Source organism: Triturus cristatus, chromosome 5_1, assembly GCF_964204655.1.
Source record: "Triturus cristatus chromosome 5_1, aTriCri1.1, whole genome shotgun sequence".
NCBI classification, from domain to species: Eukaryota; Metazoa; Chordata; class Amphibia; order Caudata; family Salamandridae; genus Triturus; species Triturus cristatus.
Genome location: NC_140587.1, coordinates 366,791,098 through 366,809,580, shown reverse-complemented (window position 1 = coordinate 366,809,580; position 18,483 = coordinate 366,791,098). Strand labels below are relative to the sequence as shown.

The window sequence follows — 18,483 nt, the reverse complement described above, 5'->3', positions numbered from 1 at the left end:
GACATCTAAAAAAAAAATTATTGTTCCTTTAAACCTGAGCATGTGCATGTATGACAGCCATATGCTGACTGGATGCAGGGCATTTCTTTTTTAACCTTTTTAACCTTAATTATCTGAACTACCTTTGTGGTCGCTGCTTGTTCCACCACAGCTTGTGCTGATTGAGCGGAGGGAGATCAATTGCGACGTGCCTCACATCACTCACTTCCGGCAGCACATTAGTGGGGGCCATTTTGGGGTGAAGGGACGGTCTAGTTCTTTCACTTGCCGGATATCAAGTGCCTATCAATTCCGGGCATGGCGCCGACGTGCAGCGGATGCTCCGGTGGTGTGCCAGCGGGACGTCAAAGGCAAGCCCATCTGCGCCCGTCCATGCCTGGACCGGGCCTAGGGCCAGATATGCTGGTTCTGCGCTGTCAAAACAGGCTCCCACCAGGGAATACGTGCTATCCCTTAGCATGGCTCTATCTAGATGCCACAACTCCTTAGATGTCGATAAATGGGAAGGACCCATTAGTTGTAAGAACTGCAAATAGGTTTTTAAGCCTACACAGACGCTTATAGGCAAAAAGAACGCCAATCTGAGTAGCCTACGCGGTGGCCTTATAAATGCTAGATCAATGCTTAAACATGCACTTCACATTTATGATCCGATTAAAAATGAAAATCTGACTGTCTTTTTATTACCGAAAGCTGGTTGAAGTCCTGGTGCAATCCAGACATTGTGAATGCCCTTCCCCCGGGATATCTCATTCAGAGACTAGATAGATCAGAACAAAGGAGGGGAGGACTTGCAATTACCTATCGCAGTACTCTTAGGTGCACGATGGATCAACTACCTGATCTAATAGCATAGGAGGGCATCAGTTTTTGCTTACAACTACATAACTCCTTTTCATTTTCTGGAGCATTACTTTACCGCCCCCCAGGACCCCATAAGGTTTTTCTAGATAACATTGGTGAGGTGGTTAGCGCACTGACTCTTAGACTTGCTAACTTCACCCTGTTAAGTGATGTCAAACTTCACCTTGATTCTCAGGATGACCCAGGGGCTATCTCTTTCAAGGACACAATGGACATACTTGGCCTAAAACAATGCCCCATGGTTTTAGCAGTCTTTGAAAGAAATGCAAATCCATGTCAGACTTTTGGAACGCAAATGGCATAGAAATTATGAGGAGACAGAATTAAAGAACTTTAAAACAGCTCTCAGAGTATATCATGTATTGATTAAGATGACAAAAAGACTCTATTATACTGAGGCAATTAAATCCACTGTAACCAACCATAAAGCGATTTTTAAAATAGTAAATGTATTCACTAATCCTAAATCGCTACAACAAGAGATTCCTCCCTCTCAATGCCTATGTAACAATATTGCAGACTTTTTTAACAGAAAGTACAGAAACTACAAACAGATCCCCCCCCCCCCCCCCAGCCCTACACCCGTCAATAGTGAGGTTTCAGGAGACTTGGCCAGAACCTGTACGGAAACTTTTAACCCAATAAATCTGGAAGATTCGCGTCAGGCAATCCTAAACTTGAAATCAGGGTCACCTTTTGACCCATGTCCCCCCACATTACTACCTGCTCTTATTGACATTGTTAACCCTAATATTAATAACATAATTAATTCTTCGCTAGTAACAGCCAAGATCCTGGCAGATTGGAAATTGGCAGCTGTAAAACCACTCCAAAAGAAACATCTGGTGGATCCTGCTACCCTTTCCAATCTACGCCCCATCTCACGCTTGCCAATCCTGAGTAAGATCGCAGATAAATTCGTTAATACACCAATTACAACATATCTGGAAGAAGCAAATCTGCTTCACTCTAATCAATCTGTCTTCAGAGCTCAGCATTCCAGAGTCTGCCCTATTATACACAGCGGAATCCCTAAGAGCAGCACTTGACCAAGGAAAAAGAGAAGTCCTGGTGTTGTTAGACCTGTCAGCTGCTTTCGATACGGTCTCACATACTATCCTTGTGGACCGTCTCACAGATTTCTGCATCTCCGGTACTGTCCTAGCCTGGTTAAAGAATTTCCTGCAAGATCGCAGACAAGTGATCACGCTAGAAAATACAAGTCACAAGAAAAGTTAATATGTTCCAGAGTTCCTCAGGGGTCAAGTTTAAGCCCTACTCTTTTCAATGCTTATATGATTCCACTGATCATGCTGATATCGTCCTTTAACATTGATACCATCTCATATGCGAACGATACGCAGTTAATTCTGGTCTTGGACAACAGCACCACCCAGGCGGAAGAAAATATCTGCCTGTGTCTTACCGCAACCTTTGATTGGATGAGGAAAACCAATCTTAAGAGTAATTAAAAAAAAACTGAAATTCTACGTTTGGGCAAAGGAAATTTTGTCTCTCCCAAACTTTGGTGGCCATTAAATACCACCCCTCCTCCTAATACAGTAAGAGTGGTTAGGAATTTGGGAATAAAATTCAACACCAACCTTTCCTTTAAACAGCAATCTTTGGCAGTAGCTGGCACATGCTTTCACATCATCAAAAGCTTAGCGAAATGTTTTGATTTGCTGCCCATCTCAGCTAGGCAGGCAGTTGCTGTAGCCTTAATTACTTCTAGGCTAGATTACTGCAATAGCTTATATGCAGGCACCAACAGGTCAGTCCTGTACAAGCTTCAGATGGTTCAGTATGCTGCAGCACGATTAGTGCTGAGGTGGCCAAGGAGGTCATCTGCATCGGCGCTACAAAAACTTCACTGGCTGCAAATTCATTAGAGCCTTCCACTCCATGGGCCCTCAATATCTTCAAACCAGATATAAACGATACACTCCCTCTCGTAGTTTAAGATCATCAAACGCCAATCTGTTGAAAATACCAGCTTTTAGATTGGGTCTGAAGGGAGGAAAATCACTCCTAGTGAAAGGCTCAAAGTTCCTGTTCATCTTTGTCAGATTACATCTGAATCCCATTTTAGGATGGCCTTAAAACCCTGGATCGTTACTGCCTCTGACATCCTGTGCAAGTCTCTGATCTGATTCCCTGTCTGCCTTTATCATTTGCAGTTAGCTGGCTAGTTTACCTCTCCGAGTTCAGCACAGCGCCAAGATGCTCCTTGGAGCGAAAGTTGCGCTATATAAATGTTGCATTACATTACATTACATTACATTACTTGGCACAGGTATGGGGTGTACAGGAGGTCCCCACCAAGGAACATTTGATTGTGGGAATGTACGCTTGCCTGGTAGACGGAAAGGTAATCCAAGCTGCCTGGGGCTGCCCTAAGAAATATGGGAAAATATGGGGTCTGTGGAGGGCGTTCTATGGCCTGGAGAGGGAGGGCTCTCAGCTGACACCGGACTGAATGTCAAGCATGGCCAGCCTGGCCATGAATCGGAAATCCTGGATACTGGTGGATGGTGGCCACTCCTGTTGTTCCCTCCCGTACCCCCTCCACACTTACTTTTGGGACATTAATGAATTCTTATAAGCAGATCTTCTTACCCAATGTACAATGGCCTGACAGAGATTGTCTATGTAACTTTTCTGATGTGATGTGAGTATGCTCTTTTTGTGAGATCATGCATAACATGGAAATAAAAAGATTCAAAAATTTAAAATCCAAAACACTTGGAAACCTAATCTACCCCCTTCATTTTGGGTAGCCATCCATACAAAGGAATCTTTAGATGGATTCCTGTGCCCAGCCAGGAAAGCGCACGCACTTGCTCCCTATTTACCCTTCCTGACACCTGAAAGGCTGTACATCTCATCTCTTACTATGTCCCTCATGGAAGACTTAAAGGTCCTGGTTGAGTGAGGCCAACAAACTAAGAGAGGACAATGAGGCATCTCTTTCCTGAATGCAACAGGCAAAAATCAGCCTCTCCCTTCAACTAGAAATGCATGTTGCCACCACTGCCAGTCTCTACCTGGTGAGAGGTCAAATATTAGTTTTCAAACAAAATTGCATTATGCCAAATCTTTCATAAGAACAGTTTAGTTGCTATCTTTTAGCCCAAAGGCAATGTTGTAAATCATCCTGACCACTTTTTGTATATGGTAATTTCTTTAACCACAATCTCAGTGTTTATATTTTCATGAGACAACACTATTAATATTTTCATTCTCATACTGTATTAATTGAATTCTATTTGTGTTTATTAATATTGTATTGCCATACTTGAACTCTCAATAAAAAAATAAATTAAAAAAAAAAAAAAAATCTTGGATACATGTGAGTGTGTAGAGTTAGAACATATCAGGATGTCACCTTGGTGTGCCAATACTCCACTTTCTCTCCCCAGAAATTGATACATGAGCTTCTGTAACGCAGAAGCCACTGAGGCTAGGCAAAAGGTAGATGTAGAAAATGGAAACCACAAAAAGGGGTGTTAAAGGCTGTTAGGTTAATGGTGGTGGTCAGAGTTCTGGAGATGGTAATGGTGGTGGCAGTAGTGGTAATGGTGGTAATGGTAATTTTAATAGTAGTAGTGGTGGTAGTTTTGGTGTCAGTAGTAGTAATGGTGGTAGTAGTGGTAACGTTGGCTTTACTGATGATGGCTATGTTAGTAATGGGGATGCTGGTGGTAATGGCTGTGCTGGTAATTGTTGTGACAATAGAATTGGTAATGGTAGTAATGGTGAAAGTAATAGCGATGTGCAGAAGTGGTGGTTGTGTTTGTCATAACGTTGGTGGATATAATGTGAGGGTTCAAGTGGTAATGGTGTTGATAATAGTGGTGGTCATTTTCATATTGATAACGGTATTGACAGTAATGGTGGTGGTAGTAATAATGGTGGTGGAGGTTATAGTGCTGGTAATAGTGGTACTAGAAGTGGTTGTTGTGGTGATGGCATGGATAATGTTTGAGGTCATGCTAATGATGGGGGTTGAAATGGCAGTAAGACTGATTGTAATGATCTTAGTAATAATGATGTTGGAAGTGGTAATGTTGGTGCAAATGGTGGCAAATGTGTTCATACAGCCATAATACTGCATGGAGCGATTACACAATCCCACCAACTGCAGTGGCAACTCAGGGGCGGCACATTTTTTTCACACTCACTTCCCAGGCAGCCTAAAGTGCGAAGCGGCCCACCGACAGCAGACATGTGCTATGTGACTACATACAACATGCGCTAACACTGAGCACAATAAAAGTAATGTAATTCTATTTTTCAGGTACTACATAGAAATTTATGCCCAGCACAACAACAATGGCTACTATACTGGATTTGTTGAAGTAGGATTATTCAGCGAGTTCTCGTCCTACACTAACCAACAATTTCTGGACGCTGTAAATGAAGTACAGGCCCTCGAGTCCACTTCCGATGTCGTACTAGAAAAACAGGTTTGTTCGTTTGCAGCATGTCTTTGCAGCAATGTAAAATAACCTTATCACCATCATCTTAAATAATCTATGATTTACAGCTGTGTTTAAATAGTAGAAGGATAGCAAGTGAAGAGTTCACACAAATGTGATCATACATCGCCCGGAGTGTATTTTCATAGGCTGCAAAGACTTAGGGGATATGTACAATAGAAGTGGCGGAGCGTGTCGTTAGCCTCCTGGGTTTAACGACATGCTCCGCCACTTCGGAAACGCAAGGCTGCACCATATTTACAAGAATGTAGTGCAGCCTTGCGTGTTCCCCTGCGATGACGCCAAGTTTAACAACTTAGCGCCAACGCAGGCACCCTTGCACCAGAGTGCAAGGGTGTCTGTGTGCAGGGGAGGATTGGTTATGTGTAGGATGATGTCCCTTCCTGCACATAAAAAATCCTAAAATGCCATTTTGTAACTTTCATGTGTGCTGCTTCATGCAGCACACATAAAAAGTTACAAAATTGATTTTTTTTAAAAGGTTTGTTTATGTACAGGAAGGGACACCTTCCTGTACATAAACAAACCATGGCATTTTGGTTTTTCCATGTGTGCTGCACAAGGCAGCACACATTGAAAAAGCAAAAACGAGGAAAAATAATGCATTTCTCCTCGTTTTGACAACCTAAGACCAGTGTTTTCCTGGTCTTAATTTTGGCGCTGCCTTCTATGTACGCCACCCTTGTACATAGGGGGCAGGGTCAAATACAATGGGTGTTGCGGTTTAAAGCCCACCACAACACCCACTGCATGCCCCTTTCACGCTAAACATAACATGAAAGGGTGCCTTATGTACAAGGCAGCGTTGAGCCACGTTAAGTGGCTTAACCCTGCCTTGTACATAAGGCAAGGCCCCTATCGCCACAGGAACGTCCCAAAAAATGACATTCCCATGGCGATAGGGGCTTGTACCTATGCCCCTTAGCATTTTCAGCAATACTATCATTGTTTCAAATTATGTGACAATTTTTAGGCAATTGGCCGGAGCAGTCCTGTTCCATAAATATAATTATGATGTATGATTGTGTTTGCAGTCAACATTGATTAGTTCAAAATGTATAGTTATTTTGTATGGCATCACATATACATTTTTCATCTAAAAATGACCATCTTTCATGGAAAGACTGTATAAAGCCATCTCAGAAATGACATAGTGTCTAATTTTAAAGTGGGGGAGCAAAAATCTATATCCTGGAATGCATAAAGCAAGAAACAAGTGCCAGCCTGGTCTACTGCAGCACGATTATGCTTCCTTTTCCCAGTCAAAGCTTGGAACTTTAGGCCAATTAATTTATCTTGCACCATAATTGTCAAATATGCTGGCTAATTGCCATATGTTATGCAGGATGTTTTCAAGGGAACTTACAAAATATTCCAGCATTTTCTTGTTAATTCAAAGTAGCCCAATCTTCCACTTGCCTGTTTCATAAGTTCACCTTCTAACATTCTAAAATGAAAAGGGGTCATACAGTGCATTTTCTGCTTAATTTCATTAAAACATGAACGGTTTGAGAATACATAGAAGAATCAGGATTGCTAGTCGGGTTAAATATTGGGCCTCATTATGATGGTAGGCGGACCGCAAACGACAGGCCATCGGTGGCGGTCCGCCCGACATCCATCGACCGGACTGCCGGATTACAAAACTGGCAGTCGGGGGAAAAGACCACTACTTCTGACAGGATCCAAGATCCTGTCGGGCGGCGGTTGAACTCCTATCCTTACAAAGGAGGTGGTGCCTGAGCAGGCACCGCCATAGGGATTAGAATGTCCCTTTCTGACTGCCTTTTCATGGCAGTCCCACTGTCATGAAAAGGCAGACGGAAATGGACATTGGGGGCTTCAAGCAGAACCCCACCCCCCATGGGCCACTTCTAAGTTCGCTGTAAGGCACATGTAGTGCCCCCCACACATCCATTCACCATGTGCCAGGCGCCACATGGTGCCTGGCAGACAGTGGAAGGATGTGCTTAAAGTGCCTTTTTCTACTGCTGCTTGTGCTGCAGCCCTTTTCCTGTGATGCAGCACAAGTCACAGTAGAAAAAAGCACTTTTCGACTGCCTGTATGGCAGTCTGATCATAATAGGGTGGGTGGAATCACCAACTCATTGTCTGATGGTCACCTGGCTGATACGATGGTGATTGGCAGTCCGGCCAACTGCTATCGTAATGAAGGCCATGGTTTTTAAGCTGGTCCCATCTATAATTTTTCCCTTTTAAGTAGAAAATCTATATAGAAGGGCAGGAGAATGGGAGCATGAAAGGTTGAACAATTCTCACAATCACTAAACCTTAAGCACCAAAGCTTTGGGTTAAATAGCTGCATCATTCTCAAAAAGCAGAGCTTACCTTTCAGATTAGAGACTTTATTAGTTTAAACAGAAGTTATATCCCATTGATCAATCAATCAGATTTATAAAGCATGGCAAGTCACCCGTGAGGTTTTCAAGGTGCTGCAGTGAAAAACAAGGAAAAACCAGGAAAAAGCACTCTGAAAAATATGGAAAGGAAAGGCACGAGAAAGCTATAAAAAACAAGCCAAAAGCAGAAGAAAACACTCAGGAAAATGGGGGGGAGAGGAAGGAGAAAGCAGTGAAAAATGAGGCAAAAAGGAGAAAGCACTCAGAAAAATGGGGAAAAGGAAGGAGAAAGCAGTAAAAAATTAGGCAAAAGCTGGAGAAAGCACTCAATAAAATAGGGGAGAGAAACAGGAAAGCAGTTAAAACCAAGGCAAAAGCAGTAGCACACACTCAGTGAAATGGAGGGAGGGGAAGGAGAAATCAGTAATAAAAAAGGCAAAGGCAGGAGAAAGCAATCAGAAAAACAGGGGAATGGGCAGGAGAAAGCAGTAAAAATAAGGCAGCAGAAAGGAGGAATACACTCAGAAGAATGGGGGAAAAGGCCCCTGCCTTTTCCCCCATTAAGCACTAAAACGAGGCAGAAAGCAGGCAAAAGCACTTACAGAATGGCGAAAAGGCAGGAGGCAGCAGTAAAATGAAGCAGAAAGCAGGTAAGAGCACTGAAAAAATGGGGGGAAAGCAGGAGGAAGCATTAAAATGAGGCAGAAAGCAGGACAGAGTGATGCAGTAGCACGGGAGAACTGAGTCCGCTAAATGGGATCGCACTTCGGCCTTCATTAAGTAGGTCCTGGAAGGACGGAGGGGCACTGGGAGGCGGTGGGCGGGGCTAGGCGGGAGGCAGGAAAATGGGAGGCAGTTGGAAGTAGCAATGGGAAAAACAAGGAACAAACCTGGGAAAAAATGAGGAAAGAGCAGGTTTCAGGACTCCGAAAAATCGGGAAAAGGAAGGAGGAAGCAGTAAAACATGGCAGAAAGCAGGAGAAAGCACTCTGAAGAATGGGGAAAGACAGGAGGAAGCAGTAAAACTAGGCAGTAAGCAGGACAGAGCGATGCAGCAGCATGAAGAGCTGGTCCTGGGGCCTAGATAATTCTGAGTCCTCAGCCACTAAAACTTATGATAGTTTAAAAAAAAAAGTATATCAATACAGCTGATGGGCTGCCTCAATGTAATACAAAGCATAGCAGCAAGTTTCATTTGGCATCAAGGAACTGCCATCAACATTGGGTCTCAATTCACTATGCATTGTCATGCATATTTCAGCTTTTATTTTTTAACAATGCACCAATTGTTTACTGAAACATCAGCTTGTTATGTTTTGACTATACACACATTTTACCTTTATGAACAAGTTTTAAATTTTTGTAAATATATCCAACTATTGTCAGATATTCTCTTTCTTTTTGGGAAAAAATGCATACGCTTTTGCCCTGAAGTAGCAGTGTTTCTTTTCTTGTAATTTAAAACATTTCTCTCTAACTGTTCTCTTGATATTTTCAGAAAATACTTTAACCTTCCATTCAAATATCAGCTTTTATTTGTGGGTAAATTATGAACGTTTCATTTTGACCCTCAATTCCCTTTTTTACTTGTATTAAATGCAATATTCTGGGTTCCGCATATAAAGTTGGTGATTTCACCAAGACTTCTACTTGACATAGGCAGAAACTAGATGTCATTACTCACTACCTTATCTCAAGCATGCTCAGCAGGTGGCACGCTGGAGATGAACTGCCAGACCTGTCAGCCTTAGTGTGGTCCTTCCCCAGACTTTTTGCTTGCTTACCTCCTCTTTTTGCTGCTTCTTTTTTGTTGGCCTTTGGACTCTGAACACTTTACCTCTGCTAACCAGTGCTAAGGTGCATGTGCTTCTCCCCTAAACATGTTAACATTGGAGTATACACAATTGACCTATTCAGGTTACCTGTAAGTCCCTTGTAAAGTGGTATACCATATACCCGAGGCGTATAAACTAAATGCTACTAGTAGGCCTGCAGCACTGATTGTGCCACCCACATAAGTAGCCTTTCAAACCTGTCTCAGGCCTGCCATTGTAGTTTACTGCCACTTTGACCTTTCAGTTTAGAACTTGCCAAACTTTAAACTCCCCTTTTATTACACATAAGTCTCCCCTAGGGTAGGGCATAGGTAGCCCTAAGGCCAGAGTGCTGTATACGTAAAAGGTAGGACATATATTTGTATGATTTGCATGTCCTGAGAGTGACAAACAGCTAAATTAATTTTTCACTACTGTGACGCCTGCTTCTCTCATAGGTTAACATTTGGAATTCCTTAATACCTTGAAGTTGTAATTCCTGATTAGAAAGTGAGAGTATTTGTGTCATGTTTTATATCCTTAGAATGGTATAGATATATCCTCCTTACTGGTGAAGTTGGATTTAACAATATTGTATTAGAAAAGCCACTCTAGAATGTGGACATATCTCTGCACTTATAGCTCGGTGTGCCTTTCAGCCTGTCTCCAATACATGTCTGAGGTGGGTGACATCACCACTTTGGGCATTCCCTCTAGGCAGCCACAGACACAGGAAAGCTAGGTATGTCTCAGTAACTATGTACCTACCTCTGTTGCCTCTGACCCCCTAAACTCAGACACTTCTGGATCTACAACTGAAACTCTGTGAGAACTGCTGTGCTGCTTAACCGACTCCTTGCTGGACTGCTGACCTGAAAGACTTGTTTTTCTCTTATGCTGCTCTGCTGCCTGCTGCTATCTGACTCTGCTGAAGGTGAGATGGACTCTGCCTTTCAACACAAGTGTGTTTCAAGTGCTTGTTGGCTTGCCTCCTGTTCTTGAGATACAGGGAAATCAAAGTCTCTATCCCTGCTCCTGTGCCTGGTTCACTGGAATTGGACCCAGATGCTACCTCCAGTGAAATCAACGCATCTCCTGTCTGCTGAAAGCAGCATCTGTGCAGTACTCTTTTGCGGGAACAGAAACGGCAGACTGTACTTGGGGCCCAAGCAGCTTAATTGGAACTGACACATCGACCCCCGCTTCATTGCGACCACTGGAGGAAAAGCAATGCATCCCTTCAACAAGCATTGAGAAACCCAGCGCATTGGCTTCAGAACCAACGCATTGCTGCATTGACGCAAGTCTTCAGAAACCAATGCATCGTCATCAACCTGTGTGTAAAATCAAGGCATCCCCTCGACTGTGGAAGTGACATCAACGCATCAACCCCTCATCTTGTGCTTGCGACCAGAATCAAGGAAATATGTTCCCTGAACCTGTGTGGCTCCTCGGCCAGGCCTTCACTCCATGACCGTTGGCTTGAACTGTTGAGTTTTGCCCAGGTCCAGCATGACCCCAAGTAACCCCTGAAGTGCTATTTGCTTCTAAGCGCTATTTTTACACTTATTCTTTAAAAATTTATATCTCAACTTGCACTTATTGGATTTTTGTCATTTTGGTATTTTTTGGTTCAGAATATACTAAACGCCTTTTCTAAACCAGTGTGGGGTCTTTCTGTGGTGTATTCATTGTGTTACTGTGTGTGTGTTGTACAAATACTTTACACATTGCCTCTTTAGATAAGCCAGACTGCTCTGTGCCAAGCTACCTGAGGTTGGGCACAAGTTATCTTTTAGTGTGTATCTAGCTTACTCTCACTAGGATTGTGGTTCCCGCTTGAACAGTGTGCATATCTCTGCCAACCAGAAACCCAATTTCCAACACCAACTATTTAGGATGGACGCCAGATGCCAAGGGAAGCCTCCTTAGATTAGATGTGGCCTCCAAATGTCAGAAAAGATAACCATCTTATGCTTTGAGTAGCCACAAAATGATAGGATGCCCATCTTTTATAACGGATGCCCTCCTTAACTCAGGGATATTGTGACATGTCATCAATTTGTCCTTTTACAATTATTCATAACCATTGTGCAGGACATCATACTGTTTAAGATCTTGGCATCCCCTGGAAGGTGGAGTGCTGTGTGTTGTTAAGAATAAAACTTGCTAATTGATGCTCCTTTGTTGTGCCACCAACAATTTGATGACTGTAGTGCTTGAAGTCTAGACAAGAGCATAGAAAGGAAGATTTTGTGTGGAGCAGAGGCTGGATGACTCTGTACATGGCTGTTCACAGTTCCTATTAGCAATCAGTTGGTGCAGTGATTCCATTGTGGTGGAAGCTATGGATTTTGACCTGAGTATTTCATTGATAATGGTTCTGATGCCACTAGAGTAGAGCTGGGCAATCACATGCATTCTCCATGTGGAGATGGAGACATTGGTGAAGTCACATCAAGCATCATCAATGTGGGTAAGTAAAGTAGATCACATAATGTGTCTTGGCTATCAGGTGTGTCATCAGTGTTAAAGTATGTACGCTAGTTCAACGTCAAGCACCATTTTGTAATCAAGGAGCTAGACAGTACAGTGTCTGTGTAGCAGAATTAGGATTATATCTGACAACCAAACATATTTCATCTCACAGAATAATTTGGAAAAATAAGACAATGAATACTAACAAAACAAAAAAGAAAACAAATGTTAAGATGGTTTAATTGTGATTCATTAAGTGGAATAGGGTACATCGATCATCTTTCACGATGAAATGAAGTTAATGTTCATGTACCTTCAAGAGTAGGATCACAGTTTTACCTTGAATTAAACTGCTATAAAATTAATTAAGAGTGTAAAACCTGGCCAGTATGTACAGTATTTATATATATGTAAAGTAACTATGTCAACAATGATGTCATTGCAGATGTTGCAGTGATGTTATGAATGATGTCATAGACGATATCATGAGTAATGTCATATGTGAGGTAATAACCACTGCATGGTGAGACCCTGAGTTATAGTTAATTGAGAATACTATAGTTGATGAATTGCAGTTTTTTTTTTTTTTAAACATTATGTTTTAACTGACATTTCCACTTACATAGAACGTCCCTTTAGCCTTCATTGTTTCAGTGAATTTCCACGCTTATTTTATTGAGCAGTTAAATATTATTACTGTTAGACCTGACAGCCTTAGGGAGGTCTTCCCCCAAAACCTTTGCCTTCCACTTCCATTACTGCTGATCTTGTTTTTGTTAGCCTTAAGACTGTGTATTTTACCACTGCTAACCAGTGCTAAAGTGGCTTACCCCTTAATTACCACGTTTACTTAACTTGTAAGTCGCTGGTAAAGTGGTACAATATGTACCCCAGCCTGTCAAATTAAATTATACTAGTGGGCCTGCAGCACTGATTTGCCACCCACTCAAGTAACCTCTTAACCATGCCTCAGGCCTGCAATTGCAGCCTGTGTATGCAGTTTAAACCTGCTATTTTGCACAGGAAAAATACATCTTTTGCTAGGCCTAAACATTTCTTTTTAATACATACAAGCCACTCATAGGGCAGGCCCCACAAAGCCCATCATGCAGGGTGCAGTGTATTTAAAAAGCTAGACATGTTATTTTAATATTTACATGTCCCGGAAGTGAAAACTTCTTAAATTAATTTTTCACTACTGCAAGTCCTACCTCTTCCACAGGATAACATTGGGTTAACTTATTACATTTAGTAAGTGGTAATTTGCCATTGGGAGCAGAAGGGAATGTTGAGCTTGGTGTCTAAAGAATTGTAATTTACAGCCCTCTTTAATGGCAAAGTTAGATTGTGAATTTGTTGTGCCTCTAGACAATCTGGGGTCAGGGTAGGGAGAAAGGAAAATCCAAATACCTCTGGAGGGTGATGCTTTGAAAACCTACCCCTACTTCAAAGTGGGCACCAAGTATAAATACTTCAGTACACCTTTGGACCTGTGAAAGGCTCAGAAGGATTTATGAGCTGCTCTAGAAGTGGGACTGTTGCACTGTTGCCCTGCTGCCTGAATGAAGGACTGGACCTCCCTCTTGAACCTAGGGCCACCAGAGTGACTCCAAGGGCCAGTTGGCCGGCCTCCTGATCAGAAGCCTCAGGGACGGGCGTGTGGTCTGGCCACGAACGAAAAAGGCCGCCTGAACGGAGAGCTCTGCTCCGAGAAGGGCTCCAGGTAGATACAGCGGACTTCCAGAGGCGGCTGGTGGGCAAATTCTATGCTGTCCTCACACAGGCTTGATCCCCGGATTATCTGAGATTGGGGTCCGAGGAAGGAACACACCGCACTGGAGCAGATCCACCCAGGTGGTGAAGGAAGAGCGCGGGGCCTAAAGGCATGCCTGAAGCCTCAGCCCTTGCATTGATGCTCGGCCCCACCCGCTTTACATTGCCTCGCTCTTCCGAGCCTGTCTTCCGCACCCGGCTGGGCACGCATTGGAGTTTTGTGACTGGTCGGTGATCGCAAAGGGAGCAACCACCCCCGAGGCTCACCGCGATTGCCCCTTGAAGCCCGTCTCAACCCTGCATTCATCCCAACATGGAAATAATGGACTGTCCTCTTTTGGCTCGGCTCCCCACCTTGAACAGGCAGGCCCGACTCTGAGGACCCGATGACCCCTGCCAGCCACTGCAGGAGGGCAGAAAGAGCACATGTTTGTGTGAGCATCGAGCGAAGCATACGAAAAGATGAAGCTCCCGTTTTGAGGCTCTTAAATATTTCCCTGAGGCAACATTATACAACCGGGGGAACTGTATATGTTGACTTCGTCCCTGGATAGGCAAGAGACTACAACGCCCATTTAAAAAATCATTCCCAACAAATTGGCCTTTCATTCCCTGGTTCCACGCCATAGAGTTGATTGCAAGCTGTATTCGGTGATTGTGTCCCCAGAAAGGTGAGAGACTACATCGCGCATTTTAAAAGTCATTTCCTACAAAGTGCCCCTTCATCCCCTGGTTCAGCACTTGAGAGTTGATTGCGTTCAGATAGATGTAGCACCATCGGCGCTCCGCAGAGGTTTCCTTAAAGCCCCTAGTCCTGATGAGGCCCAGAAGAAATGGGCTGAAACGTGTCGACTTGATAGATATAAGAAGCCCTCACAATTTTGACTCTTATATAAAAAAGAAATACACCACACCATTTAATATAAGAAAGGGGTTAAGACTCATCATTACCCCGTTAGGTGTTGGCATATCGCATTCCTATTCAAATTAGGGCAATAAGGATTCTGTGTGTGAAGATAAATTGTTTATGTATGTTAAGTCTATTTGTATATAATTGTGTGTACAATATTTTGTATTAATTTTGTTTGTATTATGTCTCAGTACACTATTTGTGTTTTCGTGTATGTAAATCTATAAGCAAATATACCCATAGAGATAAACATCTGGATAATAGACCAATGTAAGTGCTTTCCAAATAATTAAATGTTGTTGAAGAGAACAGTTCTCCATTGAGGGATTAATTAAGGTTTCCTTCAGGTCCACAAACTACCAGCGTTGGTGGATCAAGTCCGCCGCACCATATTTTGCTCTTTTTTGCTGTTTGATTGCCCAGGTGCGGGCGGAGTATTAGGGCAAACCCCCTTAATATTGAAATGAGCCACTGCAGGAGGGTCGTGACATGACAACAGGGAGGGCAGCGCTTCTCAGACAACAGAGTGCTACCTCCCCCCGCAGGCTGAGGGGCACCAGCTTCAACATCCCTTTGTGCTGCACCCCTGGCATCTCAAGGGCCCACACGCTGCGTTGGTGAACCAAGCTACTACCAGGTGCTTTTCATTGGACTACCCCATACACTAGGATTTGCATGATACAGTGGAAGGTGGAACGTGAGGACTGACCAGGGGGCAATTCAACACACGGTGGTTTCCCCCATCCACATACTCCCTGATTGATGCTGGTACACATGGCTGTGGGACCAGGCAGCGGGACTTGGTGTGAGCAGACCCTACGCGTTGCCCCCCCAGATCACCATATTATATCATGCACCACACCTGGATGTGCATTGAGAAGCTGGCCACCAATTCTTTGCTGGCGTAACTCTGTACCAAGGTCTGCCACCAAGGGCAAAGTGGGCCTCCGCAATACTCCCATTAATCCCAGACGGCCCCACCGCATCATCCCTGGGACATCCGGGACAAGCTGACTCTCACGCGATCCCAGGTTCTCTGGAGGGAACATAGTGCTACCCAACCCCGCTTCTTATTCTTGGCCTACCTACCACACGGGATCCAACACGGACAACACAGTGTGTTGAATCCTAGACCCGGTGGGACTCACACCTTTCGGCCCCAAAACTCCCCAGCATGTCTACGAGAATTTCCCTCCTCTCTCACAGCCCAGGCGGCAAATGAGACTAGATGGACTCTTCTGGATCACTTAAGTTGTGATTTGAGGGATACCTTGCACCAACACCATGGCAGGGTGGGGGCCCTCCCTCATCCACGGGTCGCCATGAAGCAACCGTACTAGAAGCTGCACTCACTAGTCCACCATTGATGTGCCATCGGCCTTGCTCTGCAGCCATCAGGCAACTTGGCATGTCAGAACAGGGCATCATCCTGTTAACAGGAATAAATGCCCACCAACAAGCATGGGAGCAAGTCCTCCAGGCAACTTCTATTTACGGAAGCACTCGAGCAACCCCGTACCATGGCCACGAAGGGTTACAGCCCTCCTAAGGGCTGTTCCTCTATGCCCCCAATTGCCTCTGCAACAGGAGAGACTATGGTCTGTATCCTTCAGATAATATCTGCCATCAGCCAACAGCTAGAAGGAATGGAGTCCACTATCTCTAAGATAGTGGACAAGGCAAAATCTATGAGTGGATATCGCTAGGTACCACACACAAGCAGAAGACCTAGACCGAAGGCTAATGGTAGTGGATGGCCACCTCGATACAATGCAGACAGGGATCAAGATCTTTTCTTCCTCCGTAGTAAACTGATTGAGTTGGAAGACCGCAGCATTAGGGACCATGTCCGCTTTTTTGTCTTCCCGTCAATTGAAGGCTCAAATTCCGGAACGGTTCAGAAAGATGCCATTCCAAAACCTAAAGGTGCTACCTTTGACCCCCATTGGAGATACAGCGTGCTCACCGCATTGGTCCCCCACGCTAGGACTCTAATGGACGACCTTGTTCCCTAATTGCCTGTTTCCTATGCCATGAGCAGACGAGGCAGATATTGGCTGCTGCGCGCGTCCAAGGGCCGTTCACATATGAAAGCCATAGTATCCAGATGACCACAGACTTTTCCAGAGAGACTAATGATCGCCGCAGTGCCTTTCTCTCCCTGAGACCTAGATTACATCAGATGAATATCAAATATGGCATTTTTGAGCTTGCCCACTTCCGCATTACTAGAGGTGGTGACTCCAAGGATTTCTATAACCCGGAAGATCTATGCCAGTTCCTGGATACCATAGAATCTCAGGACATGGACATTCAACATGAGGCTCCTGAACAGTCACATAGCAGTGCCCTCCCCGATGTATCTCATAGTAGATGACGTATCACCAGCGGATCACAGAATCGTGGAAGAGAACATGAAAGAACAAACTGTACCCATGAAGGCAAGGCTTCTGCTCTCCAAACAGTGTCTGCCTTCATGCATTATCAACAGAGGGACAAATCCCGCTCCCCTCTAAAGCCCACATCGGAAGCTGATTGAATGAGAAGGGGACCTACAAGAGGCTCTCTGGCTAGAGACAATCCAACTATTGAGCATCTGCATGGAAAGAGAGACAGCTGGCAGGCGTCGGACAGCTTAGTATTGCCTACACTGTATTGGCTACTTGGGTGTTGTATAAGTTGTATGGGTTGTAAATGTAAATGTAAACGTAGAAGTCATTTATCGCAAATGCTACCACAATTCTTACTATTCTCTTTGTACTTGCCACCAGCATCTGTGCTTAACCTGTTATATGCTTGCATCTTTTCTCCCCAAACCTGGCCCTGACTCCGATACTGTTCCCCGATGACTGCACTGAGCACTGCCATGTTACCAGGGGCTGCCCTCTGAGCCTTTCCCTCACTAGCCAACATCACCCCCTCAGCCTGCCTCACTGCGTCATCTTCACGACCCATCCTGAGCAGCGCCCTGTCCTCCTGGTAGACTATGCTCTTGGAGCGGTGCACCGACAAGTTTAGACCCATGGCAGGAAGTCTAGTGTTCCCTGTGCTATTTAGCAATTTATAGCCACTCCCTCTCAGTTTTATTTCCATCACCCCCTCACTTCTCTCCTACCCTCTGCAGTCTGGTTACATTGTGCCTCTTACCACATTGACCCGACCTCCCCTCCCTCCTCTCTTCACTTTTCCTCCACCTAGTTTCATCCTGATCGGTCACCGCATTCCCAGGACAACATCACCTGTTACGTGCCAGGGGCTCCCTGATACCTGCACCCCGTCCTCCCCCCTGCCTTTCCCATTTTGCGCCTCTGTATCTTTTCTCTACATACTCTTCCTACTCCTCTACTCCTTCTCTGTTCTGTTCTGCTCCTATATTGCACCCTCTTTTCCCTCTTACTAATATAGTTTCTCGTATACCTCTCATCCCCCATTTATCGCCTCTGACACCTCACCTCCAATCAGTCTCCTGTGGCTGAGTAATGCTCCTGTTTTCACCACACCCAACTCATTACGAGAGTCCTTGTAATAAATTAGTGGGACCCTACCACTCCACGCCCAATTCCAAATCACATCATGAGTGCCACGCACACCCTACTTGCAATAACCTGGAACGTGCATGGCCTTATGCACTATTTCAATGGAAAAAAATCTCTTACCTTCAATCTAGAAGAGTAGATGTGGCACTGCTGCAGGAGATGCATCTTGATGCTCTGGAATCTGACAAGATATGCAAAAACTGGGTGGGAAGGTGGTTCACAGTAGTGTGCATGGTGGGGATACCC

General features: G+C 44.4%; 1 protein-coding gene across 2 annotated transcripts in view; it reads left to right on the top strand.

The window, feature by feature from the left end:
• LOC146830895 (fibrocystin-L-like) overlaps nt 1-18,483 on the top strand; it is a 1,171,295-nt gene that overhangs the window by 236,892 nt on the left and 915,920 nt on the right. For both annotated transcript variants that reach the window (XM_085605085.1, XM_085605086.1), the window contains exon 16: nt 5,165-5,333. In XM_085605085.1, the coding sequence (XP_085461211.1) occupies nt 5,165-5,333 (169 nt within the window). The remainder of the gene's footprint in view (nt 1-5,164; nt 5,334-18,483) is intronic.